The sequence below is a fragment of the Eutrema salsugineum genome, unplaced genomic scaffold, assembly GCF_000478725.1.
Source record: "Eutrema salsugineum unplaced genomic scaffold, Eutsalg1_0 scaffold_2, whole genome shotgun sequence".
Taxonomy (NCBI): domain Eukaryota; kingdom Viridiplantae; phylum Streptophyta; class Magnoliopsida; order Brassicales; family Brassicaceae; genus Eutrema; species Eutrema salsugineum.
The window spans coordinates 13,226,081-13,252,042 of record NW_006256829.1 but is presented as its reverse complement, the minus strand read 5'-3'; the positions used below and the strand labels follow the sequence as shown (position 1 = coordinate 13,252,042).

The window sequence follows — 25,962 nt, the reverse complement described above, 5'->3', positions numbered from 1 at the left end:
TCTACCTCACATAGAAAGAACTCCGTTAAACACGAATAAATCTACCGTTAAGCATATACAAATCGAACAACTGCAACCAACTGCTGAAAGTCTACCAAAAAGAAATTAAAACCGAACCACTACAAACAGAAATTGGTCGCCGGAAATCGTCTGGGCTCAGTATAAACCGTTCTCGAAAGACGGAACCCGCCGATAATACTTCCCTGAAAAAAAAAAGCAAAGGGTTACGGTTTCTGGGTAAAGGGTTTTCGACTACGAACGAAAAGATGGAGTTCTCTTCCGACGTTAGCGCGAAACCACCATTGAAACCCAAACACAACCGTCGCGAGTAAAACCCAAACACAACCGTCGCGAAAACCGAAGTCAAAACTTGTTCGCGACGAGAAACTAACCCAGACGTCAAGACTTACGAGATGAGTGGCCGAAAAGCTTTCGTCGCCGCCGAAATCGTCTCCTTCGTCGCGAAATCGCCGAAATCGTCTCCTTCGTCGCCAAATCGCCTTTACAGTCGCCGCCGGAGGAGATTAGGGTTTCAGTTTCTATTATTATGTTTTTGTATTTTCGATTTTCGATTATAAGTAATTAAAACGATTATGATTTCTTTTTTTTGTAAAATGTTTTTTTTAAGGTTTTTTAAAATCGAATGGCAATCTGGTAAAAATATTCATTATTTGGACAAAATGGTATAACACCAACTTTCTAAGGTTAGTTTAGTAAGCTGATGAATATGTTAGGCTAAGTTTGTCAATACATTAACCTTAAAGGTTAGTCTGAGGAATTTTCACTTTTATAAACGATAGCAGGTGATGATACAAACATAACTCAAACTTTCAAAGTACACATCAAACGAAGAAATAATTGATATGAAGCGATAATATGAAAAAAAGACAACAAAATTTCTGATATTATTCACGATTGTATCGGTACCAAATGCCACAAGCCACAAGTACTCCCTTGGTATGTATAATGTCTATGTCTTGCATGTATATGTGTATGCATGTAAATATATGTATTTCTGTATGTATGTGTGTGATTTATGTATGTGTATTTTTTGTAATGTATCTGTGGTGTATGATGACATGGTTTTTTTTGGGTGGCAATGGATTTGTAGGATGGCAGCTAAAGGGATGTTTCAAGAAATCAATGCATAGAGAGAAAGAGATTATTAAACACATATAATGCTTTAGTTTTTTTTTCTCATTATATGATTTGAATAAAAAAGTTTGGTTCGGATTATATTGTTCTCGAAAGCCTTTCATATTACACATTTTCTTCGTATCATAAACCTTAGCTTTGTTAGGGCTGAGTCCATATTCAAATATGGTGCGTCCCATTCGAGTTTTCGGACCATCCTTATAAGAATTTAGAGAAACTTCATTTCAACAATCCTAACATTGGTTAACTCTTCGCATCCAGTCTAAGTTTATGCATAAATTTTTGGTGGTACGTAATTGGTAGTCATTTTGGCTATATTTCGATTATTTTTATGTTTTCTCTTCGTTATTAGTAAATGAATATGTAAATGTTATTAATATAAGTCACATCCTCTATAGTCAAATCAGGATATGTAATATATGTAAATCAAATTGCGCATCAAGATTCAGAAGAAGACTCACATAACATCTATGGACTCGATTTTGGACCCTTATTTGCAACCATATGGAAATTGAGATGTCCTCCTAAATTACGACATTTTCTATGGCAATCATTGACAGGATGTTTGGCAGCTGCAAAAAAACTAAACAACAGAATAATCAAATGTGATGCTTAATGTAGTAGATGCGGGACAGATGAGGAAACAATTAATCATGTTTTATTTGAGTGCCCTCCAGCAGTGCAGACATGGGCCTTGTCGAAAATTCCAACACCCCCCTCCCCTCGGGAATTCCCAGGAAGTTCGATTTACTCAAATTTTGATCACTTGTTTTGGCGAATACCAAAAGATATCCCAAAGGAATCTTACCCATGGATAGTACGGTACATATGGAAGGCGAGAAATGACAAACTATTCTCAAATCTGGATAGAGATTCACGAATGACGTTCAAATTAGCGAAAACAGAAGCTACTTTATGGGAGGAAGCACAAAGAATGATAACTGCACCGAAAATACAAACTCATGGACGGACTTTGGAGAGAATTCCCTTTAGGGGGGGGAGGGATGGTGCTCTGTGGATGGTTCTTGGAAAGAGACGGATAAAATGTCAGGTATAGGCTGGCACTGGCGGGAGGAAACAAATGAAACTATAATGGGGTCAAGAAATTTACGGCGGAGTTTATCTTCTTTACATGCAGAAGTAGAAGCACTCCTATGGGTAATGCTATGCATGATCGAAAATCAACGAAGAGAAATTACTTTTACAACAGACTGTTCTGATGTGGTGAAGATGGTGTCGGCACCCGAGGAATGGCCAGCATTTGTACTACAGTTGGAGGAAATCCAGAAATGTAGGGAGAAGCTCCAACATTTCGCTTTGATCCATATACCACGAGCGAAGAATATAAAAGCGGACATATTGGCACAAAGCGCTAGAATCTACCCAAAAAATATGATCTATGTAAACTTCTCTCCACCGGGTTGGTTAACCAATTCAATTTAGGAGAAGAGACTGTTGACAAAAAATAAAAAATTCATATCCTCTATATATGTGCGTAGAGTATGTTAATAAAATTTAGCGATTATAATAATTTCACAATTTTACCAAAATAAACAAAGAAATTTAGATAAAAAAAAATCTATTTTCAAATCAACTAAACTATACAAAAAAAAAACAAACAGATCTCTATTTAAATATATCTATCTCATGTATGATATTACTACTACATTTCGAAAAGATTTTTTTTTTTTTTTTGACATGCTCATGTTAAATTACTCAAATATTTGGATAATAAACCGATCCACGTCGCCTACCGCGAGATAAGCACTAGTTGTGAGAGTAAGTGGAAGAAGAAATCATGACAAAATTAAAAGTTTACAAAGACAGCATGAAATGAATCTACAAATTTGGTGACACGACACCAAATGGTTTAGGTGAGTATTCATGTCAAAATAAAACAAATAGTTGGCTCTAATCCAACAACGCATACTTTAAAACCATAGTGGTTTGACTTACTAACACAAAAACATCTCATTGACTTATAATCAAACACAACAAAAAAAAAACTTTTATAAATAACCGAACCAAACGTAATAGAAACGAGCAAATAGTCCCAAAATGGAACCAAAAGAAACAGAGCCACCTCGAAAACAATTGAGACAGCCACCTTCTGTTCCATTCATTTGGGAAGAACGACCTGGCCTCCCAAAGAAAAACTGGCAACCTTCACTAGCCACCTTCGTGCCTTCTCCTCCTCCGCTTCCACCACCTATACCGGTCCCGGTTAAGCTGGTCACTTCGGTTCCTTTCCGTTGGGAACAAACCCCCGGAAAACCACTACCTTCTTCCTCAAACGACCCACCTCAGCTTCCACATCCGCCACTTGAAACCGCCACAGCTCCTCCGCTACCACCTCCGGTTCCAGTCCCGGTTAAGCTGGTTACATCGGTTCCATTCGTTAGGGAAGAAACTCCCGGACAACCATACCCTTGCTTTGTTGATACAAACCAAACCGAGCCGTTGGATCAACCTCTGCCACCGCCTCCCATGTACGGCGAGGTTGAAACCAACAGCGATATTTACGATGACGCAAGCAGTGATTCCTTCAGCTCTGTACCGTCTCTGTTAACAGGAAACCGGTCGGTTCCGGTATCCGGTGCTGTTACGGTGGATGAATTTGATGAAAATCTGAATAGAGAGACGAGCTCGGTGCCAACATCGCCGGGTTATGAATCTGATGACAGTACGAGCAGTTACATGACGGGAGCTTCAAGCCTTGTTGGAGCTTCGTTCTTGGAAAAGCTCTTTCCACGTCTTCTTCCACACGAAAAGGTCGAAGCTGCTGCTGCCTCTTCTGAGGATCATCTTCAGGTCACTACTCGTACGTTGCATGAAGAAGTAAAGCTTACAACAGCTTCTGATAACATGAACATTGGCTTTCCTGTGAGGACGCCGCAGACACTAGGGGAGCTGATAATGATGAGCCGAAGGAGAAGTTACATGAGAAGAGCTGTTGAAATGAGAAAACACAATCCTTCCAAGGTAAAACTCTCAAAACATCTGTTTTCATACACCACAACTGTATATCTGAATACAATCACGAAAAAAAAAAATGATTCTGAAATGTTTGATACTTGCCTGGATAAACTAGCAGGATTTTACAAGATATGGCGCTGAGAGTTGCTGCCTCTTTGTGCCGGGAATCAAAATGATAGAAGGACTTGAGTGGAAAAAATACCAACCGAGACTGAAGCTCATTTAGAAGAAGACTCTTATAAAAGTTCCTCACAGTTTGCATCCGAAAAGCCGTTGTCTTTTCATAGAAGAAGAAACTTGTAAACTCTATCTGCTGTAAATCGATAAAGTTACATCTTCTAATGCTCTCCAATGTTCTAAACCTCTAACAACTTGGCCAAAAGAATGTCTATCGATAATATAACAATGCAAATACTAACCCAAAATCTGGCTTGAACTCTCAAGATCTTGATGATTCAGCAAGCTTTCTGATCCGTTCCATGATCACTGGAATGTCTTCATCAGCTAAAGCGGTAAAACAACACCGGAACCAACCCGGTTCTATACAATAACAAGCTGTTCCTGGAGTAGCATTAATCTTAGCTACACTCAACAGCTTCTCAAACAACTCGAGCTCTCCTTTCTCGCTGTATGATGTCAGTAAACTGCTCATGTCAACCCAACAATACAACCCGCCACCACTCTCAGCACATGGGATTCCCAACTGTTTCAAACCGTCCACAAACCGAACATGCTTATCTCTGATCCTTTGCCTGTGTGCTGCCATGTATTCCTCGATAAATCTTGTATCTGACAGCAGAGAGATAAGTATCCTCTGAACTGGAACTGACACAGACGAAAACCTCATCAGCTTCTTCGCGGCATTTACAACGTCTTCATGAAAAGAATAGATGACTCCAGCTCTAAAACCAGGTATCGAAAGGTCCTTTGACAAGCCATAGATGATATGAACTCTACTCTTATCGAATTCCCCCGAGCTAGCTACCTCTGCCATGCTAACAAACTCTTTATCCCCGTAAACAGAACCGGCGAAGATTTCGTCGGAGATAACGTGGATGTTTTTCTCTTGAGCAAATCTCAGAATATCATGGAGCGTCTCTCTTGACAGTATGTTCCCAACAGGATTCGACGGGTTTGAGAAAAGGATGCCAGAAACCTTACTTCCTCGTTTTCTAGCTTGATTCAACGCTTGTTCCAGAGCGGAAACCGTTATAGTGAAATTATCGGAGCTTCTGCAGTGTACTGGTATAAGCTCCACTCCTGTCCGGAATTTTATATCCCTATCAAAGCTGCAAATTCAAGTTTCTTTTAGTACATAGGCATCGATAGAGAGACTGCTTGAAGAAACAAAACACATTTATCAGATGAAAAATCGTTTCATTAGTACATAGCATCGATAGAGAGACTACTTGAAGAATCAAAACAAATTCATCAGATAAAAGTTGTTTCTTTTAGTACATAGCATCGATAGAGAGGCTGCTTGAAGAATCAAAACACTTTCATCAGATAAAAATTTACCCTGGATAATAAGGCGAAGGGATAAGAAAAGCATTTCCATGATCTGCCAAGCAGAAGGCCAATACTTCAATAGCAGGAGTCCCACCAGCTGTTACTACCATCTTCGAGGGGTCAAACGACAGATTACCTCCCATTATTCGTGACATGAAATCAGCAAAAGCCTAACCAGTTTCAAAGAAAGATGAATGAAACATGAGAAAGTAGACCTCTACACAAATTTCTGATCAACATTCCTCTTGATCAACCACACAAATTCTCTACTATAGTTTTGCAGCAGCCAAGTCAAATCGAAGTTTATCTACACTTACCACTCTGAGTTCAAGCAATCCTTCGAAAGGTTTATACATAGCGATGCTACTAACATCGAATTCACCATCATCAGATTTCATCATCATCGAATCAATCAAATTCTCAGACATCCATCTCTGGAGCAAGTCAAAGCACAGCTACAAACAAAAATTCACAAAAACAACCAGTCCCCATGAAATCAGATAAAATCAAATCAAGATAAACACAAAATCGAAAAATTCTCAGAGAAACTCACAGTACTCTCAGCCAAACCAAGCTGGATAATCCCATCCCTATTAGAAATCCGATCGTACGGATCCGTCTTGGCTCTCTCCAGCCCAATATAATAAGGCGAATCGGCAGGCTTCGCCACAGGAACAGCTCGAGAAGAGACTCGAACACGTCCGATCGAGTTCCCGCGGGAGAAGAGATTGGACCGCGAAGACGTCCTCGGCAACTCCGTCAGGTCGGAATCGGAAGGAGGAGGGTCAGGAGGAGAACGGCGTCGTTTAAGGTAGAGCTGGAGGAAGTAGAAGAGACAGCAAGGGATAAGAGAGCCGACGAAGAGACCTCCACGGCCTTGAACAACTCCACGGAGAGGTACTATCAGCCTCATCGCTAAACTTGCTCCTCCTCGCCGTTCGTTTCAAGAGTAACGAAAATGGAAAGTGACTTTGTAATTTAGCAAAATTTAGTTTCGCTCGAGAGGATATTAGTAAAATTATGTCTTACGTTTGAAAAGTTTGCAAAATAGCCCTTTGATATCGGTGAAGGTTTCTAAATATTCCTCAAAGTTTTTTCTAAAAAAAAAAAACAATCAAAACACTTTAAACATATCCAATATAAACCAGATAGGAAGTATTCAAAACAGTATAAATGAATAATTTCAAACATTACATGTAACTGTCAATGAAATGTTCCTTTTTGTATCATTTTCTAACTAGATTAGGTTTTTGCACGATATGCAAAAAAATATTTAGATTTTCAAAATGATAATCCATAGATTTAGATTCTTAATTAAAATTTTGTTAAGTTATCTATACAAATGACGTGTCATCATTTCAAAACTTAAAGATTAGAAATTGATTTATATTAATCATAAATCTAATAAACAATCTTTCTAAATAATTGATAGGGTTCCAATATCAATCCAAATCCCATGATTAGACCAAAAGTGTCTAGTATATAAACAAAATGTCCAACAGATTAGTATGAGACTTTTTGGGAATAAACTTAAAAAAAATCCGTGCGGGATTTGCCACTTGGACTCAAAGCGGATAATATCATACTAATATTAAGTTTGAAATGGGCTTGAAAAACCCAATAATTGGTATCAGAACCAGGTTCTAGAAAAGGTGGACATGGATAAGTGGGTGTGGGCTCTGTGTTTGATGTGGGAGAAAAGCCCTCAAGGTGACTTTGTGATTGGGATACCGGTGCCTTGTGTCGAAAGTATTTCCAACGGTGCGCGAAGGGTTAGGTTGGGTGATACAAAATGGGTACCAAGTTTCGCAGAAGGTTGGGAGAGACCACAGGATTGTATGGTTCTTGGCTTGAGGAGAAGATTGTTGTGATATCAATCCAAATCCCACATTGAAGGATTAGACCAAGAATGTCTAGTATATAAGCAAGATGTTCAACATATTAGTATAAGGTCTTTTGAGAAAGAGCCCAAAAACAAATCTGTGCGGGCTTTGCCACTTGGGCCCAAAGCGTACAATATCATACTAATAGGGAGTTGGACATGGGCTTGAAAAGCCTAACAATTGGTATTAGAGCCAGATTCTGGAAAAGGTGGACCTGGATAAGTGGGTGTGGGCTCTTTATTCGGTGTGGGAGGAAAATCCTTAAGGTGACCTTGCGATTGGGGTACCGGTACCTTTTGTTTAACGGTGTGCGAAAGATTAGGTTGGACGATACAAGATGGATACCAAGTTTCGCGGAAAATTGGGAGAGATCACAGGTTTGTGTGGTTCTTGGCTTGAGGGAAGGATTGTTGTGATATCAATCCAATTCCTACATTGGAAGATTAGACCAAGAGTGTCTAGTATATAAACAAGATGTCTAACAGATTAGTATGAAGTTTTTTGGAAAAGAACCCAAAAACAAATCTATGCGGACTTTGCCATTTAGGCGCAAACGCAAAGTAGACAATATCATATTAATGGAGAGTAGGATATGAGCTTGAAAAAACCCAACAAAATAATATCAAAAAGAGATTATGAAACTTCCCATTGAAAAGCATGGAAACATATATCAAACCGTATGATCACATCATCAGAAAATATTTCACTGCGTGAAAGTTGCTGTCGTTTCTCTGACTTAAAGAGATTCGAACCGTTTTTTGAAAATAATAAAAATAGAAAGAAACAGAGACAAACATATGAAAAGTATTGAGATAATTATTAAATCTGTCTTCACCTTTGAAAAGCTTACAAAATAGCTTTTTATATTGGTGAACGTTTTGAAATATCAGAAACTAAAATAAAGCTTCCAGTTTTGTTTACACTATATTAATGCATAGTGCTAAGTGTATGGATTTTGTTGACATAATGATTTTTTATTATTAATTATTACTATTTTTTACCTTAATTTTCTTGTGATTTTAAAAGTATCAAAACTAAAAAAAACCCGAAGACAAAATCATTTAAAGGGTTAGAAGTGGACAGTCAAAGAAAATTTTTTGAAGCTCCACAACCTTAAAAAATGTCATCAAGAAATGTCATCAAGAAGTGGCATCAACAGATAGAAATCAACTCTGACCCAAACTCCCACGACCAAGCCAACAGTTCACCTATACAATACTATATATGTGGATTCTATCACTTTACCACCCTAGTTACATATCAATCATTAACATATATTGATTAGCTTAGGAATATCATTTGTGCATGTTTAGGACATATGTTTATTTCAATATCAATTTTAAACATGTGATTCACATTTCAATAATTTTTATGCAAAGTAGAAACTCAAACGCTCTCATATTCAATAGTACTTTAGACAAACCAAAAAATTTAAATGACAATCATTTTTTGGTCAAAATATGTGTATTTTTTTTTTCTAAAATTTACAAGATGAATTTTAAAATCAGAACTCTAGAGTCAATATGGCTTCGATGAATCATTGGATTAATTGTGGCTTTATTTTAAAAATTGAGTTAATTACAATTTAAAGACATTCTTTTTGATGGTATGTTTCTTGGTCTATCATCTTGGTGGTTTATAATTCATGTAGCTAGCAATTCATTTTTAATTTAATATTTTATATTTTTGATGATGTGTATTTTTAAGACCATAAAAAATCTGATAGTAGAAGGGTTTGTTGTTAAACAAAAAAGATAATAGAAAAAACAGGGCGGTAGCTTCACTCGCCATGGGTTAGAGCTGGGACTGGTGCCAGCCTTTAGTGCATGGAGGTATCTCCATGAACTCGTCAAATTCCTTCACATGAACATCGCAGCATTTCCACTGCACAGAAACAAAAACATCGATACTCAACACAAATTTAAACAAAAAGTTTAAAGAAAAGGGTCGATGATCAGCAAAGAAAGGTGTTACGTACCCCTCTCAGTCTGTCGTGGAAGACCGCAGGACCTGGATGATAGCTACATGCAGTCTCGTGATTGTCTCTCTCTTTGAATGTTTTGCCACATCCTTTGTTTTTGCAGACTTGCGGTTTGTTAATGTCTATAACAACCTTTTTGATTGGAGGTGGTGCTAAGGATTCAATCTCTTGTTCTTGTACTTGTACAGGTGTGTTCAGGGTCTGCTTAATCTGTTCTTTGGGTTGGGAACCTGGCGTGGTAGGGGAAAACGTTAGATTAGAGATTTGTTGCATGCACCAGAGGAAAGAAAAAATATAAAACCGGGAAGAGAGTGATTTTTACCAACCATGGTCTGAGCAGAAGAAGCCTTGGCGGCACCTGGAGCAAGAGTCTTTTGTTGATGCATTGGCATCTGGAGATGAAGTAGGAACCGAAACAGGTTGTCTAGGAGCCGGTTTGGCCAGAACTGGTTTCTCAGTTGTGTGTTTACCAGTTTTACATCTTCAATACAAGAAATCGGAAACAATTTGTTAATGTTTGCAACCAACCACAACATGTATAGTTAAAAATGGTATTGACTTATGAGGAGGTAACAAGGATATCAATACCCTGGAATCTCCAAGAACAAACTGAAATCATGACTTCTTTGCTTGCAGCAGCTCCACTCTTTCATTCCGTCGTGAAAAAACGGCTGCGAGTTTGAACATTTCTAGCTTTAATTCTCCGAGCTGATAAGAGTAAAACTTAAATACAGTACTTAAAGAGTAAATATAACTTACTCCCTGCTTGAGTTAAAACCAGTAATCAGTGAGAAACCAAGCCCAGCCACACCGGAAAAAGAAGAAGAAGATGTCAAGTTACAACGAAACCTCCAAGCAATATATGAAAATGAATGACACTATTCAAATCCTAAAGGTGAATATGTCCACAGCACGTTAAGCTACTAGACGGTGCCAAAACCCAAAAGATGCATAATACTTGTTGCATTCTCTATTGTAAAGATTGTTCTATGAAACCTCTAAGCCAGATGAAAATGAAAGATACTATCTAAACGCTAAGAGATGAATATGTTCACAGCAAGAATAGGTCGAAAGACACGTTAAGCTATACTAGATTGTGCCAAAACCCAACACTTTGTTGCATTCTCTATTGTAAAGATTGTTCTATAAACCTTTCCAATGAACGAATCTAACGAGCACTCCAATCTCACTAAATTCAAAGGTTGCAAGTGAACGATTAGTTTGAAAATCGATAGTGGAGGACTAAAGCTGTGTATTCAAGGCTTTACACCTAATCAACATGTCAACAACAGCTGATCAAAACCTAATTGACCACTTGCATGTATCATCTGCTCGAGATTTCAAAATCATCATCATAAGCTGAAATTGGGAACCCACAAATCGTAAAATCCACAATTCAGAGTTCACAGAGCTAGCTCCCCAAAGAAATTTATGAATAATAAAAACCCAAAACGATGCGAATGCATCAGTTGATTTGAACAAATAAGGAGGATTAGCATTCGTTCGTCAATTCGATTGGAAGTTTTTGCAGAAGACTTACAGAAGCATGAAATTGACAAGAACCCTCCGTATTGTCTTCATCGGTGAACATGGCGTTGCATCCAATACGTTGACATTGAAGCTTCGTTGCAGCAGATCTTACTTCCATTCTCTCTCTCTCGTGAAATCGAGAAGAAAAAAAAAACGCGGAGAAATTTCAGAGAATACTTCAGGAAAAAAAAAAAGAAAGAAGAAGAAATAGACTAACACGGAATATTTAATAAAATTGTACTTTTTCATATTAAGGTCGAATATTTATCATATGTTGACCCCAAAAAAATGGTCAATTCCCACAAGGAAAAGGAAAGGGAGATCTAATAATACAATCATTAATCACATCTTGTTCTCCACCAAATTTCTAGATCCTCTGTATCTTTCATTTATAAGTTTTATAATTACAAAAGGGAGGATGACATTGTCCACAAGAAAAATAATCTAAACCGTTCATCAAGGTACGTCTTCCTCGTATTTAGCCCTAATGACATCCACGCCAATGATGTTCTTCGGGAGCATCATCATTTGTTGAGCTACCTAACCAATCACACGAGTACCAAAGTTTAGTTTACAAGTAACTCATCTATTGTATGGCTTATCTCTGCCAGGTTTCTTAATCCAAACAAGAAGACTACTGATTTGGCCACTTATAGTCTGACACATGGTTCTTCACTGTTAGCAAGCCATGCCTCGATTGATTCTTGATTTATGGTAATCTCCAATTTCCAAAGGTTCCTCATTCTCTTCTCAGCTCTTCTTGACAATGTTCCCCCATGCAACGATTAATTACTCTAAGTGCTTCTCTGTTTCTAACTTGAAAAAGAAAGGCAATGGAGATGAATCTTTTGTTGCTTTATAACAAAATCACTTGTAAAAGATTGGAAACAATTATAAAACCGACCTATGGTTTTCTGGTTTTGGCTGTGTTTATAGTAGATGATCCTTTTTTTCAACCATTGATCTCACCCTGGGCATAAAAACCTGAACCGAAGAACCAAACCCGAACCGACCTGAAATCACCAGTTTGGTTTGGTTTTGGTTATTGCATAAATAGTCTTGAGAGCGTATTAGTTGTTTTTTTTGGGTCGACGTGAGAGTATTAGTTTATGTGAATTATATATAAGAATCGTATGTATTATGTATAGGCATGGTTCTAGTTTATAAAATTCAGACAGGTGTTTGGTTTGGTCTTTCTCTACTATAATGAGCCGTTCAGAATCTTCAGATGATGTGGCGTACGTCTCATGCACACACACTTGACGACGTCGTTTAGTAAGGAGAGCGTGACGGCCACAAGCTCTGTCCCTTTACCTTTCACAAATCTTGTTCCTTTCTTCATATACAAATATCTGTTTCTCTCTTCACTAAATCACCTCCACACACACATAGAGAGAGAGAGAGAGAGAGAGAGAGAGAGAGAGAGAGTTTCCGATGACTATCAGCATGAGCACATTTGGCGCGGGTCTATGTTACACGGGACAGCTTCCGTTGAGGCAAGTCACCGGAGAAAAGGGGAGGAAGCAGCAGAAAATGACGGTGGTGAGAGCTGAAGGCGGCGGAGGAGGAGGAATCAATCCCGAGATCAGAAAGAGCGAGGAGAAGGTGGTTGACGCCGTCGTCGTCACGGAGCTTTCCAAAAACATAACTCCCTATTGCAGGTATCTCATTTTTTATTTCAAAACAAAATAATAACAAACTTAGCTGCTCTTACCAATTGGAAGTTTTATACCATCTTATTAGTAAAACCATCATACGAGTTATGTATTAATATACCAATCCATATGTTTTTCCAAGGCCTCGCTCGTTAAAACTTCCTTTTGTGAGACTTTTGCTACTTAGGTTTTATAATCGAACAAATGTATGAATTGATATTTGTATGAATGTTACTTTTATGTATGGTAGGTGTTGGAGGTCGGGGACATTTCCATTGTGTGATGGGAGTCATGTGAAGCACAACAAAGCTAATGGAGATAACGTTGGCCCTCTCCTTCTCAAGAAACAGTAGTTTTTTTGTTTTCTTTTTAACTTCATGAATTAGTTTTTCTTCATTAATCTTTGAGGTGATGTATTAATATATACTCGTTCATATATATATATATATCATCTAGTATTGGGTTATGTGAAACAAAGTTTAGATTAATGTTTGATATTAGATAGTGTGTGATCCTTCCCTTCACTCAACTAGCTAGTTTTACAACAACTATCTACATGCTAATAGTAGAACGATTTAAATATATAGGATATCTAAAATCTTAAGATGAATTGAAAATTTGAAGGGGAAATTGATTACTAGCGTCCAAAACAAAGAAAAATTCTAACAAAGGAAGATTATAGTTCGTCCAAAATACTATTAGACAGATATTCAGTATTTTCTTAGCAAATCGTTTCTTTTTCTCAGTTCTAAGTATTTGTAATTTCACCGTACATTTACAAAGTTATGTTTGAGGATTTTATAAACTATCAACCCCAAACCGTACATTTACAAAGTTATGTTTGAGGATTTTATAAACTATGAACCCCAATGGCCAATGCTCTCCGTTCACTAGTCACTACTTGTAGTATTCGCTTTATTGTCTCTCAAAACCTAGCAGACAAAAATAAATAACCGGTTTTATCCGGTTTGTTCCGGTTACTTTGCAAATTGTACCGTTTCCGCTTCTCGGCGTCGTTCTCCCCTGAGACGAGTCAAGTTTTTTTTTTGTTTTTTCCTCTACGCTTCTCTTCTTTCTCCTTCTTTCCAGAATTTTCGCCATCTCCAACCCTACTCCAATTTGGATTAAATATAATCTTTAGCTTTCCTCCGTAATCTTCTTCACCAATCTTCCTTCTTTCCCTCGAATTCCTTCGATTGCTCCTTCAAGCTCCGTTCCCAGCAATGTCATGGTACCGAAGAACCAAACTCGTCTTCGATTCCCTGCGGCGCAATATAAACCCGAAGATTCTTCCTCGTCCTCATGTTCCCACGAGAATCAACCCAAATGGGTCTTCTAATCCCTCAGCTAAATTTTCTGGGTTCTCCTCAATTTCTTCGCGCGGAGTCGGGTTACGAGTACGACCATGGACATCTCTCGAGAAGACGAACACGATCGCGTATAATCCCTTCCTGAGCTTATCCAAGAGAAATTACTACGTCGATCGTTACCAGGTTCGTCATTTCAAGCCACGTGGACCCAGACGGTGGATTCAAAACCCTAGGACAGTGTGGACGGTGGTGCTGATTAGCTCCGGTGTTATCATCACTCTGTTTTTCGGCAACTTAGAGACGGTCCCTTACACAAAGAGGACGCATTTCGTGCTCTTGTCGAAATCCATGGAGAAGCGAATCGGAGAAACCCAATTTGATCAGATTAAAAAGACTTACAAGGGGAAAATCCTACCTGCGATTCACCCTGAGAGCATTAGGGTTAGATTGATAGCTAAGGAGATAATTGACGCGTTGCAGAGAGGTTTGAGTCATGAGCGTACGTGGAGTGATTTAGGGTATGCTTCAATGGATAGTACAATGAGAGGTAGTGATAAGGGAGTGAAGGAGACAGCATTGGCTTTGAGTGAAGGTGGTGATGAAGAGATGATGAGTTGGTCGAAAGATGATCAGATTCTTGATGATAAATGGATTCAACAAAGCAGGAAGAAAGATACAAAGTCAGCGAGCTCTCACCTCGAGGGGATAAACTGGGAGGTGCTTGTGGTTAACGAGCCTACGGTTAACGCGTTTTGCATGCCCGGTGGGAAGATTGTAGTGTTTACTGGTTTGCTTGAACATTTCAAGTCAGATGCTGAAGTTGCCACTGTGATTGGGCATGAGGTACAAACAAAACATTTGATCCTCTGCATTTATATAGGCAAACTGAACATTTGCAGGATAGACGAAGAATCATGAATTGCTGTTGATAGTTGTCATTTTGAATAATGTATCATGTTTCTGTGAAGCTCTTGCTAATCCGTGATTGAGTTAGGACAGTTACTATTGGAACGAAAGCAGGTTTTTTTGTTTGTTTTCTTGATTGTTTTGTTGTTTTGTTTATCTGGTTAGGTTGGTCATGCAGTGGCTCGGCATGTAGCTGAGGGAATAACAAAGAACTTATGGTTTGCAATACTTCAGCTTGTGCTTTATCAGTTTGTGATGCCCGATCTTGTGAACACCATGTCTGCTCTTTTCTTGAGGCTTCCTTTCTCCAGAAAGTACTTTCTTCTTCCTCTCCTCTCATCAACATCATAGAGTCTCTTTTTGCTGTCTCTCATTAGGAAAAGTTAGCTTTTTGATGAGATTTTAGGTTCAGTTTTGACATTATTTTGCAAATGATCAATGAATATATTGCGATAAAACTTGTAAGAACCTAATCATCTGTTGAAATATTAGAAGCTGTTGGTATAGTTAGCGGTTGTTGCTGTAGCTAATGATAGATATGTATGTGTTTGAGATAGAAAAACAAGTTCTGATTCATTCAAATTCGTATTCGTATGTGTGTTTGGTGTTGGTTCATCGCAGGATGGAGATAGAAGCCGATTACATCGGTTTGCTATTGCTCTCATCTGCAGGATACGACCCACGAATAGCTCCCAAAGTGTATGAGAAGCTGGGGAAGCTCGGGGGAGATGCAGCACTCGGGGAATATTTATCGACACATCCCTCGGGGAAGAAGAGATCACAGCTTTTGGCTCAAGCCCATGTCATGGAAGAAGCACTCATGATCTATAGAGAAGTCCAATCAGGTCGTGGCATTGAAGGATTTCTTTAGCCTTCCATTCCAGTCATTTTGCCTGAGTCTGTACAAAATTACTATTCAGTTTTTTTTTTCAAATTCCAAAAAAGAAGAGTCTGTTGTTAGTTATATTGCATCTATTGCACTTTTTCTTTTGGTCGTTAACTGTATATAACACGTACCTAGTCCCAATATTGATCCCTTTTTTTTGTCTATATGAAGAGACAATGTAAACATAGATGTCAATTTAATCGAATGCAAAGTAATCAATCTTATTCCATATAATATTATGGGGTTATCTAAATCAATGAAAAAAAAAAACATAAGTTAACAAAAGGTTGTACAAAAAAAAAATTTCTATACCAAACAAATTTCACAAAGTGGTACCAAATTCAAGCAAGACTACGAATTAACCCGCACAATATGCAGAGTAGTGTTTTCTAAATTATTTTTAAATTTTTATTTTATTTTTTTGGTTTTTTCAAAATTGATGGTAAATTTTTTTTAACAAAAAATATAAAGAAATAAAATTGGTGACAATTAGATAACAATACATTTATAAATATCACACAACTGATATTTATTATATATATATATCCATCGAATATTGTTTTGAACTAATGCGGTTTAATTATAAGTAGTTTTTCAATGTAAAAGTGATATGATATAACATATATATATATTTATATATATACCAACATGGATTATAATCTAAATATATATATTGATAAAATAATAATTTAATTGTGAATATTTAATTAAAGATCAAACTATTATTTTTAGTTAATGAATTCTATAATATGTGTTAATAATGATAATATCTTGGATTTTCAAAGTGGACAAACCATCAACTTAATCTATTTTACAATTTACTAAAATATTTTTTCGACCAACCCGTAAAAATATATAATTTAAATTTTGAAAATATATTTCAATTTTTTTATAAAAATAATTGAATTAATTTTTGAAAATGATACTAATTAATGATGAAAATACAAATGAAAAATATTGCAAAAGTATAAATAGATTTTTTCATATATATGGATTGATTATTTTTTAAAATAATAGAATATATTTTAATAAGTAAAGAAATTAAAAATATTTTTAATTTATATTTATATATATCAAAATAAATTTGTGAGTCTATATTTAACTATCTCTTACGGAGAAATATTTAATTGAATTTTATATATTTATAAAATTAATTTATGTAATTTCTTAAAATTAAAGATTTATTTTTATAATATTTTATAAATCAATGTTTATTTATGTAAAATATTTTGCAATATTTTATAAATAAAAGTTCATTTATCTAAATATTTACTCAAATAATAATATAGAGATAAGAGTATCATCCAATGACGCGAAAAAATCTCCATCGATATTCTAGGCAGGATTTTTTTAAAAATATATTAAAAGTCTAATAGGTAACCTTTCAATTGGAAATTAGTTGTAGATAAATCGGAAATTAGTTTTAGAATTTTTTTAGTTTGATTTAGATTTCTTTATTTATAAGTCATACATGTATAGTCAGTCTATCATATTTAAATCTATGCTACGACAAGTCAAAAATACAATCAAAACCGGACCTTATAAATTATGAATAAATATTTGTTCATTTAGGCAATTAATCTCACTTAATGTATTTATAAAAAAAAAAGTCTCACTCAATGTATCTATATCAATAAATATGGAAATTCTAAAAGTAGTTTCAACAAAAGGAAACAAAATTTCTAAAGCATTATCTGCTACTAATGTTTGAATATTGACTCCATTTAATTCTATGATTATATGTACGAATTCGAAGGATGGTGAATATACACGTGTAGTCAACATAATCATTAAACAATTTTTATGGTAATAAAAAATATTGTCACTTTTGAAAATTATTTGTAAATTCACCTATAAAAAGAACCACCAACTCTTAGTTTTTTTTTGACTAAGTAGGTTTCCAAAATATTTCATAGTAATTTACAAGTTAGAACTTTTGATCGAATGATGAGTTCTTCGAAACTTTATTTTGTTCTTCTTCTTCTCATCAACATTTCTCTCATCGTCAATGTTCAATCTTCTCGTGTTCAATCTCGTCGTAAGTCTTCTTCTTTTCATAAACTAAATAAATAATGTGCAAGTTTTCTAACTAATCAAAATTGATATATAATCTCCTTTGTGTCATCTCTTATGTGTTACTTTTTCAGTCATTTTTGGGCCATTTACTCATAATACCTTTTTTTTTTCGTTTTCTTTGTATATAGTTGAGGACTGTAGTATAGGAGTGTACCAGGTAGACAAGCCGAAACCATTACCAGACGGGACACCAGTCTTTCTTGTGGAGATAAACAACCAATGTGACTGGAAATGCAAAATCTCCCATATCCACATCAATTGCGGCAATTTCAGCTCTTTAACACCTGTTGACCCACACATCTTTAGACGTCTTAGCTACGATAACTGTCTCGTCAACGACGGCAAACCCTTGGCCTATGGAGCCTCTCTGACTTTTACTTACGCTAGTAGGATCCGATATTCTCTTCCTGTCTCTCAAGCTACTTGTCCTCATTGATCCGTTACAAACCCTAAACATTTGTTTTTTATTTGAATCAAATTTCAAACATGATGGTGTATAACCATTTATGAACTTTTGGTCAAACAACTATACCAAAGAGGCTTCCACACAAATTCGTATTAAAACTGAATCGAATTATATGAGCATATATTACATAAATATTTATCTGACCTAACCGAATCGAATTCAAACCAAAATAAAACACTGACCAAAATTGCATCAGACTGAATTACAAATAGTTATTTTCTAACCAATAGAACCTGAAAAATAAAAAAAGAAGCGTTTCTTAACAAAAAATAATTTAGGAATAATTGTTTTCCTCTTACGATTAGAATCACTTATTTGAGTTATGAACTATATAACCGCTAATAAAAAGATGGCGGTATTTTTTACAATAGTGTTTATATCCAAAAAGTGGTCAGCTTTTAAATTATATTTGGAAGAATTTATGAATAATAATACTCTCTTTTTTTTTTAATCTACGCAAACAACACAAATACAAACTAGTTAACACATAGTGCTTACCCATCAGATATTATTTACGTAAACTTGGTATTTCCTATTTAAAATTTTGAACTATTATAGGTATTTAGGCTCTTAACAAAAAAAGTGTATGTAAACCTGGTTGTACATGTACTTCTCTATATCTCAACGGAAATAAACAACACTAGCCATCGATAAAAAGATTTAAATCATAATGAAATTATTATAGGTATAGACTAATTAATACTCTTTATGTTCAGAATTATTTGATGTTTTATGAGGTATTTTTGTTCAGAATTATTTTATGTTCTCACTTTTCAATGTAAATTTAATAAAATTTTTTTTATCTTTTTTATTCTGCAGATTATCTTTTTATTAGTTGAATTGTATTTAAATGAATTATAAATAATATTTTTAGTATAAAAAATTAAATAAATTTTTAATTTGTGTGCAAAAACCTTAAACATTTAGTAATTCTGAACAGAAAGAATATCATATAGTTTTAGACTGGATCTGTTAGATGTTGTGTCAGATTTCAACTATATAACATTTCGTTTGAAAGATTTTTTTAAGCAGAATCATTTTTGCCAAGTTATAAAAACTTGGTGTAAAGTGTACTGTTGTATTATTATTATTATTATTATTTTGCTTAAGCTAGCTATGGCTGTCATTAGAATTTATAAAGTTGAAACTAAGAAATTTTAATAAGTTTTAAAAACAATCATTAAGAGAGTCTTAATCGACAATGGTGAACAGTAATTAGCCATGTGCTTTGTTGTATGAGACTAGATTACAGAGCCGTTTTTTAGCACTTGCAAGTGTAGGAGTTGAACATAGTTTTTTAGCAATTATATGTGTTTTGGGGATTTTTAGTCCTTTTAGAAAAAAGTTTCCTATAAAACAACGAAAGACATAAAGGTTTAGAAAACATGATGGAAGTATGTTTTTCGATGGCTCTCCGACGCTTAAGTCAGGAAATGATTTAAAAAAAAGACCATAAAAATCGGAGAGATGGAAAGAAATCGAAAAACAGAAATGAAAAGCGGGCCGAAAGCTCTTGAGAATAAGAAAGTCTACTCGAGCCTAAGTTTAGTGGGATTTTTAAGGCTGAAAAGAAAAGAAATGTAAGAGTTTGTTGGTGGAAATGCTCTACGGTTTATGAACCGCAATGCAGTGAAAGTGAGAAAATGATCAGGATGATGACCAGAAAATAAGAGTGCTAAGCCTTGTAAGTCATGAGTATCTAAAGAGATAGCATGATCTCAAAAGTAGCAAAAAAATTGAACCCCTTTCTCATTAGAAAGGATTAAGTATTTATAGAGTTTTACCTGACCCAGATTAGTATACCAAGTTGGACTTTGGGTTGTTGGTTTTGTGGGTCAGTCTGGGATCCGGCTCGTTTGGCTCTGAATCTTTCTGCTTGCATCACGGTTATGACAGTATCACCAACTTTTTGGCGTCTACCACCTGCTACGAAACTGTTCCTTGGCGTGTCCTTTTCACCTTTAGTGTACGGGTCGGGTTCGGCGGTTCAGACACGGTATGGCCTTTGTTGAGCCTTTGTTTTTTTTCCTGCCTTATGCGAGTGGTCACTATCACCTGACAAGTATAAACATTGAGCATTAAATGCCAATTTTGATACTAGGACCGGACTGTCGGGATTGTCTCGCTGGCCTATTATCTCCTTCGGGTACGGGTTACTTTTCATTATATTTTGATACTTCCAAATCACTGAGCTTAGGTATAGAATATAGAGAATGCAACATCTATTCCTCGTGACCACTAAGTTCATGAACTCTTTGTACCTGACAGTGTGACATGCGCTGTCAAATACGAGAAATCTGAAATTATATGGTCTTTCGTACCGGATCTTCTTAATCCGAAAAGTTTGAGATCTGTTGCTATATGCTTATGTCGTATTAAACCGCAAACCTATTACAAAACTTAATTTGGCTCAAAAGTGTCATACCTACAAAAAAAACTATATACACTACATGCAAACACGTGATTTGTATTTAATTGTTCTCTAACAATATGAATCGGGCCCATATTTTAGAAAAAAAAATTACAATATTAAATATACGTTTAACAAAAATTTGAATAAGGACTACCACTAATTTTAAATTGCCCTGGATTATGTGGCTTATTGCATGTTTTTTTTTCTTTTAATTGCATGTTGACTATATTGTCTTGTCATTCACTTGAATCTAAACAAAGCTAGAGAAAACACCTGCCGTAAATTCTTTGTTGTCTATTGTCAACAACCCTTCGCTCTCTAGCCATTGAACCCTCTGTATTCATCCTCTTTACGCTCTCATTCAGATTTTCCTAAATGACTAGAAGTATCCATCCAAATTGTTGCACATGAGCCTGCAGCAACGACTTCTGTTAGGAGCTCCACTGCTTTCTTATTTTTCTACAACTTTATTCTTCAAGTCATATCTTTTATATGTACAAATTCTTTTTTTTAAAAAATCTTTAAAATGACATTAATTTGGAGTTTCGGGATGTTGATTGAACCCATGTGAGAATATCTTCAAACGTAGTGGGAGGAGAAAGATCATGATATCTACTTCTAAGGAGAATCCATCTTCCATTAAGAACAACCTGAGAAACCTTTGCAATACAAGATATACCACACTCTAGAACTCCATTTGTTCTCGCGAGGTCAATCAACGGGTCTATAGAAATTCAGTTATCATGCCAGAAAAAAAAGTGTAGAGAAACCTGATCTAATTAGCAAACATGATCATAGTTATAGATATGGATGTGCTAGTGATTGGAGTTTGACAAAACGACACCAAACCCAACTGCCTGATTCTCAAAGGCTGGCTTCCCAAAAGAGCCGATATGATTATCACATTGTTAATCTAACCAAAATTAGTCTCGATATTAAGATTATAAACAATGATATAATTATGGACTGAAAAAATCTATAATCATTTCATTGTTTGGGATAAAGATATATTGTAGCTTGACAATATTGAAGTCTCAATAGCAACATCGATTTTTAGAATTTTGTATTGAATATTTTTATAGTAACATAATATTTTTCATGTGAACAGAAATTATTTAAATGTTTGATTACATTTACTCCTTAAAAACAGAATGAAATTTAAAAAAAAAAACTGGAGTAACATGAAAACAATAAAAAATTGCAATTTACAAATAACAAAACTCATGCGTTTGGAAGTTGTATTCAAATTAATCATCTTGCATGTTTATGTTAGTACACTACTATCTTTATTTTGATTAGAGTCATCGATTGATTTCCGTTGAGACATATAAATGGATATTTTGGTCTAAATTAACATTTTTGACCTAAAGATAGCAATCAGATCTTGTGTTTAAACGAGAAAAATTGCAAATACTATCAATAAATAACTAGATGAGGAGGTGATGGGATACAAAGTCTATTTTCGAATTTATGAATATTGAATTCATGATATCTATCAATTTAACGAATCGATGGAAAATATCAAATATCTAGATGAAGCCAGTTTTTGCTTCTTTTGGCATAACCTTTACCGTGGGCCACATTCTGCGTTTGAGCTTTAAATGTGTTTTATAAATGTTGTAATAGACCGTTGAGCTGACCACTGATATTCCAAGTAAATTTAATTCCCATCGAAAGAGAAATAAATTTGTAATAAGCCAAATTACTGTGATTCTTCAAGATATTTGTCAAATACTTTTTGGTATGGAGACCAAAGAATTTTTTTAACCAAAGTGGGTTATATTATTATTTTTTAACTTTTTTTGTATGGTTTTCGTAAACATTGCTCACATCATGTGTTTTTGTTTGTAATAATTCGATTTTAGCTTTTAGCAAATAAAAAAAAAAATCGAGTTTAGGATTTACCATTTAAATACGGCAACACGGATCCACCGTTGTTTGTATCCAAGGAGGTACGAATGATTCAGTCTACCAAAGAGAATCTTATATCACTTTTGTCTTAAATATTTTTAAATTACATCTACTATTCGATATTTTTGAATACTTGTTTTTATTCGTCGCCAAAAAAAAAAAAAAAAAAAAAAAAGAATACTTGTTTTTATTCCCCTCTCCTCTCCTCACCAATACCAAAGCAAAAGCCAAAAGGCTTGAGCCTTGATGTGACTTATTTTGTAATCTATGTAAAATGAAAAAAGAGAGATATAAATCAATAATAAGCTCGTAGAGTCCAAGACTTGCTTTTTAATCTCAACAGTAGTTGACATTAATCTCAGTTTAACCCAAGGCAGTTAAAGACAATAGAACGGTAAAACATGCTAACCAATAATCAAACACAAAAAGCATAAACTAACTAACTTAGCATTAAAAATTCGAATTTCGAGCAGATGAGCCATAAATTCTAAAACCTAACGGTACTATTATGCATATAAGTAAGAGAAAGAGGAGCCATGAGCTCATTGATTACTCTCTGTGCCATTACCAACCACTTCTTCTCAGTAATTGTGCTCACAGAGCATCTATGAAACCACCTCTTAACTTCAACCTTTATTACTTCCTCCAAGTAACAACGACTCTATATCTCTTCTTCTCCCAAAAAGAGAGAGAGAGAGAGAGAGAGAGAGAGAGAGAGAGAGTCTCCTCAAAACTTCTTCTTTCTCTCAGGCTATACTCCCAACAATGGCTGACAAAAACCCACTTCAAAAATGCTTTCTTTTCATCATCTTATCCATCAATCTCATGGTTCTTCAAGCAGAAACTGGTCAAATCTCTCAAAAGAAGACTTACGTTGTCCATATGGATAAATCTGCGATGCCATTACCTTACACTAATCACCTACAATGGTACTCGTCCAAGATAGACTCTGTAACGGGTCCCAAATCGCAGGAAGAAGAAGAAGGTAACAGAATACTCTACACTTACCAGACTGCGTTTCACGGATTAGCTGCTCGGCTTAGCGAAGAGGAAGCAGAGAGGCTCGAGGAAGAAGCTGGCGTTGTCTCTGTGATTCCTGAGACAAGGTACGAGCTTCACACAACGAGAAGTCCCACGTTCCTTGGGTTAGAGAGACAAGAGAGTGAGAGAGTTTTGGCTGAGAGAGTCACTGACCATGATGTGGTAGTTGGTGTTTTGGACACTGGGATTTGGCCTGAGAGTGAGAGCTTCAACGACACTGGCATGTCCCCTGTTCCTTCTACCTGGAGAGGAGCCTGTGAAACCGGAAAAAGGTTCTTGAGGCGTAACTGCAACAGAAAAATCGTTGGAGCTAGAGTTTTCTATAAAGGTTATGAAGCTGCAACGGGGAAGATCGATGAAGAGGTCGAATACAGATCACCAAGAGACAAAGACGGTCACGGGACACACACTGCAGCCACAGTAGCTGGCTCACCTGTTAGAGGAGCAAATCTTTTTGGCTTTGCTTATGGGACGGCTCGAGGGATGGCTCCACGAGCAAGAGTCGCTGCTTATAAAGTCTGTTGGGTCGGAGGATGTTTCAGCTCAGACATTTTGTCGGCGGTTGATCAAGCCGTTGCTGATGGAGTTCAAGTTCTCTCTATATCTTTGGGTGGTGGGATCTCAACTTATTCCCGGGACAGTTTGGCGATAGCAACGTTTGGAGCAATGGAGATGGGAGTTTTCGTTTCGTGTTCAGCCGGTAACGGAGGTCCTGATCCTATCAGCCTCACGAATGTTTCTCCATGGATCACAACAGTTGGTGCAAGCACCATGGATAGAGATTTCCCAGCTACAATGAAGCTGGGGACTAAGAGAATCTTTAAAGGAGTTTCACTGTACAAAGGCAGAACAGCTTTGTCTCGGAACAAACAGTATCCTCTGGTTTACTTAGGAAGGAACGCGAGTAGCCCTGACCCGACCTCGTTCTGTCTAGACGGATCTCTGGACCGGCACAACGTGGCTGGCAAGATCGTGATATGCGACCGTGGTGTTACTCCACGAGTGCAAAAGGGTCAGGTTGTGAAAAGAGCAGGAGGAATCGGGATGGTTTTAACCAACACTGCAACAAACGGAGAAGAGCTTGTTGCAGATTCTCACTTGCTTCCAGCAGTTGCAGTGGGAGAGAAAGAAGGTAAATTGATCAAGCAGTATGCAATGACGAGTAAAAAAGCCACAGCGACTCTAGAGATCCTTGGAACAAGAATCGGAATCAAACCATCTCCCGTTGTAGCAGCATTCTCTTCAAGAGGACCGAACTTCCTGTCCCTGGAGATCTTGAAACCGGACTTGCTAGCTCCGGGAGTGAACATTCTTGCAGCTTGGTCTGGAGACATGGCTCCATCGAGTTTGTCATCTGATCCAAGGAGGGTTAAGTTCAATATATTGTCTGGAACTTCCATGTCATGTCCTCATGTGAGCGGCGTGGCTGCTTTGATCAGATCAAGGCATCCAGATTGGAGCCCCGCAGCGATCAAATCAGCTCTCATGACAACGGCTTATGTTCACGACAACACGTTCAAGCCTCTCACAGATGCATCAGGAGCAGCTCCTTCATCGCCTTATGATCACGGTGCTGGACATATAAATCCTTTGAAAGCTATAGACCCTGGTCTTATCTATGACATCGGACCTCAGGACTATTTCGATTTCCTCTGCACTCAAGAACTAAGCCCTTCACAGCTCAAGGTGTTCACAAAGCACTCAAACAGATCCTGCAAACACAGTCTTGCCGGTAATAACCCCGGAAACTTGAACTACCCTGCGATCTCAGCTTTGTTCCCAGAGAACACACATGTTAAATCAATGACCCTTAGAAGAACTGTGACCAATGTTGGTCCTCACATTGCAAGCTACAAGGTCTCTGTCTCTCCTTTCAAAGGCGCATCCGTCACGGTTCAGCCCAAAACACTCAACTTCACTAGAAAACACCAGAAGCTTTCGTACACGGTCACTTTCAGGACGAAGTTGCGGTTGAAGCGGCCTGAGTTTGGTGGTCTTTTGTGGAAGAGCGCGACGCATAGAGTTCGAAGCCCGGTTATAATCACATGGTTGCCTCCTCTGTAGAGAAGAAGAAGAAGAAGAAGAAGAACCTGTTGAGAGCAATTTCTAATGTTTTTAGTTTCTCGAAATAAACTTCCTCATGTATTGAGAGATCTTCTCCTAGAACCAATGCTTTAGAACCTGCAATGAATTGTTCTTTTGTCATTATAACACAAGAATCTATGTTCTTCTTTTGTCTCAATTGAATTGGACTCGAATCAGAT

At 36.6% G+C, this 25,962-nt stretch overlaps 6 protein-coding genes across 8 annotated transcripts; 4 read left to right on the top strand and 2 right to left on the bottom strand.

Moving 5' to 3' along the window:
• Window positions 1-2,944: 2,944 nt before the first annotated feature.
• On the top strand, window positions 2,945-4,451 carry LOC18018893 (proline-rich receptor-like protein kinase PERK2). The gene is made up of 2 exons (XM_006401861.2): window positions 2,945-4,137; window positions 4,250-4,451. The coding sequence occupies exons 1-2, from the start codon at window positions 3,214-3,216 to the stop codon at window positions 4,355-4,357; spliced, it is 1,032 nt and encodes a 343-aa protein (XP_006401924.1). The 5' UTR covers window positions 2,945-3,213; the 3' UTR covers window positions 4,358-4,451.
• Window positions 3,279-6,604, bottom strand: LOC18018892 (probable aminotransferase ACS12). 2 transcript variants are annotated; one of them, XM_024155852.1, is made up of 5 exons: window positions 6,194-6,604; window positions 5,958-6,095; window positions 5,650-5,810; window positions 4,551-5,420; window positions 4,096-4,444 (listed from the first exon to the last, which is right to left on the bottom strand). In XM_024155852.1, exons 1-4 carry the CDS (start codon window positions 6,551-6,553, stop codon window positions 4,571-4,573), a joined length of 1,509 nt encoding a protein of 502 aa, XP_024011620.1. In that variant the 5' UTR covers window positions 6,554-6,604; the 3' UTR covers window positions 4,096-4,444; window positions 4,551-4,570. The 2 variants fall into 2 exon arrangements, with proteins under 2 accessions (XP_024011619.1, XP_024011620.1); XM_024155851.1 differs by having other exon boundaries at window positions 3,279-5,420.
• Window positions 6,605-9,191: 2,587 nt separating this feature from the next.
• Window positions 9,192-11,258, bottom strand: LOC18018891 (cysteine and histidine-rich domain-containing protein RAR1). Of its 2 annotated transcripts, XM_006401858.2 has the most exons (6): window positions 11,045-11,258; window positions 10,264-10,266; window positions 10,093-10,175; window positions 9,831-9,985; window positions 9,502-9,734; window positions 9,192-9,407 (listed from the first exon to the last, which is right to left on the bottom strand). In XM_006401858.2, the coding sequence occupies exons 1-6, from the start codon at window positions 11,150-11,152 to the stop codon at window positions 9,318-9,320; spliced, it is 672 nt and encodes a 223-aa protein (XP_006401921.1). In that variant the 5' UTR covers window positions 11,153-11,258; the 3' UTR covers window positions 9,192-9,317. The 2 variants fall into 2 exon arrangements, with proteins under 2 accessions (XP_006401921.1, XP_024012031.1); XM_024156263.1 differs by lacking the exon at window positions 10,264-10,266 and having other exon boundaries at window positions 11,041-11,258.
• Window positions 11,259-12,402: 1,144 nt separating this feature from the next.
• LOC18018890 (CDGSH iron-sulfur domain-containing protein NEET) lies at window positions 12,403-13,167 on the top strand. Its single transcript, XM_006401857.2, has 2 exons — window positions 12,403-12,695; window positions 12,940-13,167. Exons 1-2 carry the CDS (start codon window positions 12,469-12,471, stop codon window positions 13,040-13,042), a joined length of 330 nt encoding a protein of 109 aa, XP_006401920.1. The 5' UTR covers window positions 12,403-12,468; the 3' UTR covers window positions 13,043-13,167.
• A 588-nt stretch (window positions 13,168-13,755) lies between these two features.
• Window positions 13,756-15,974, top strand: LOC18018889. The gene is made up of 3 exons (XM_006401856.2): window positions 13,756-14,842; window positions 15,071-15,219; window positions 15,527-15,974. The coding sequence occupies exons 1-3, from the start codon at window positions 13,913-13,915 to the stop codon at window positions 15,774-15,776; spliced, it is 1,329 nt and encodes a 442-aa protein (XP_006401919.1). The 5' UTR covers window positions 13,756-13,912; the 3' UTR covers window positions 15,777-15,974.
• Window positions 15,975-23,019: 7,045 nt separating this feature from the next.
• On the top strand, window positions 23,020-25,940 carry LOC18018887 (subtilisin-like protease SBT1.3). Its single transcript, XM_006401854.2, has one exon. The coding sequence runs from the start codon at window positions 23,423-23,425 to the stop codon at window positions 25,760-25,762; it is 2,340 nt and encodes a 779-aa protein (XP_006401917.1). The 5' UTR covers window positions 23,020-23,422; the 3' UTR covers window positions 25,763-25,940.
• The last annotated feature ends 22 nt before the right edge of the window (window positions 25,941-25,962 follow it).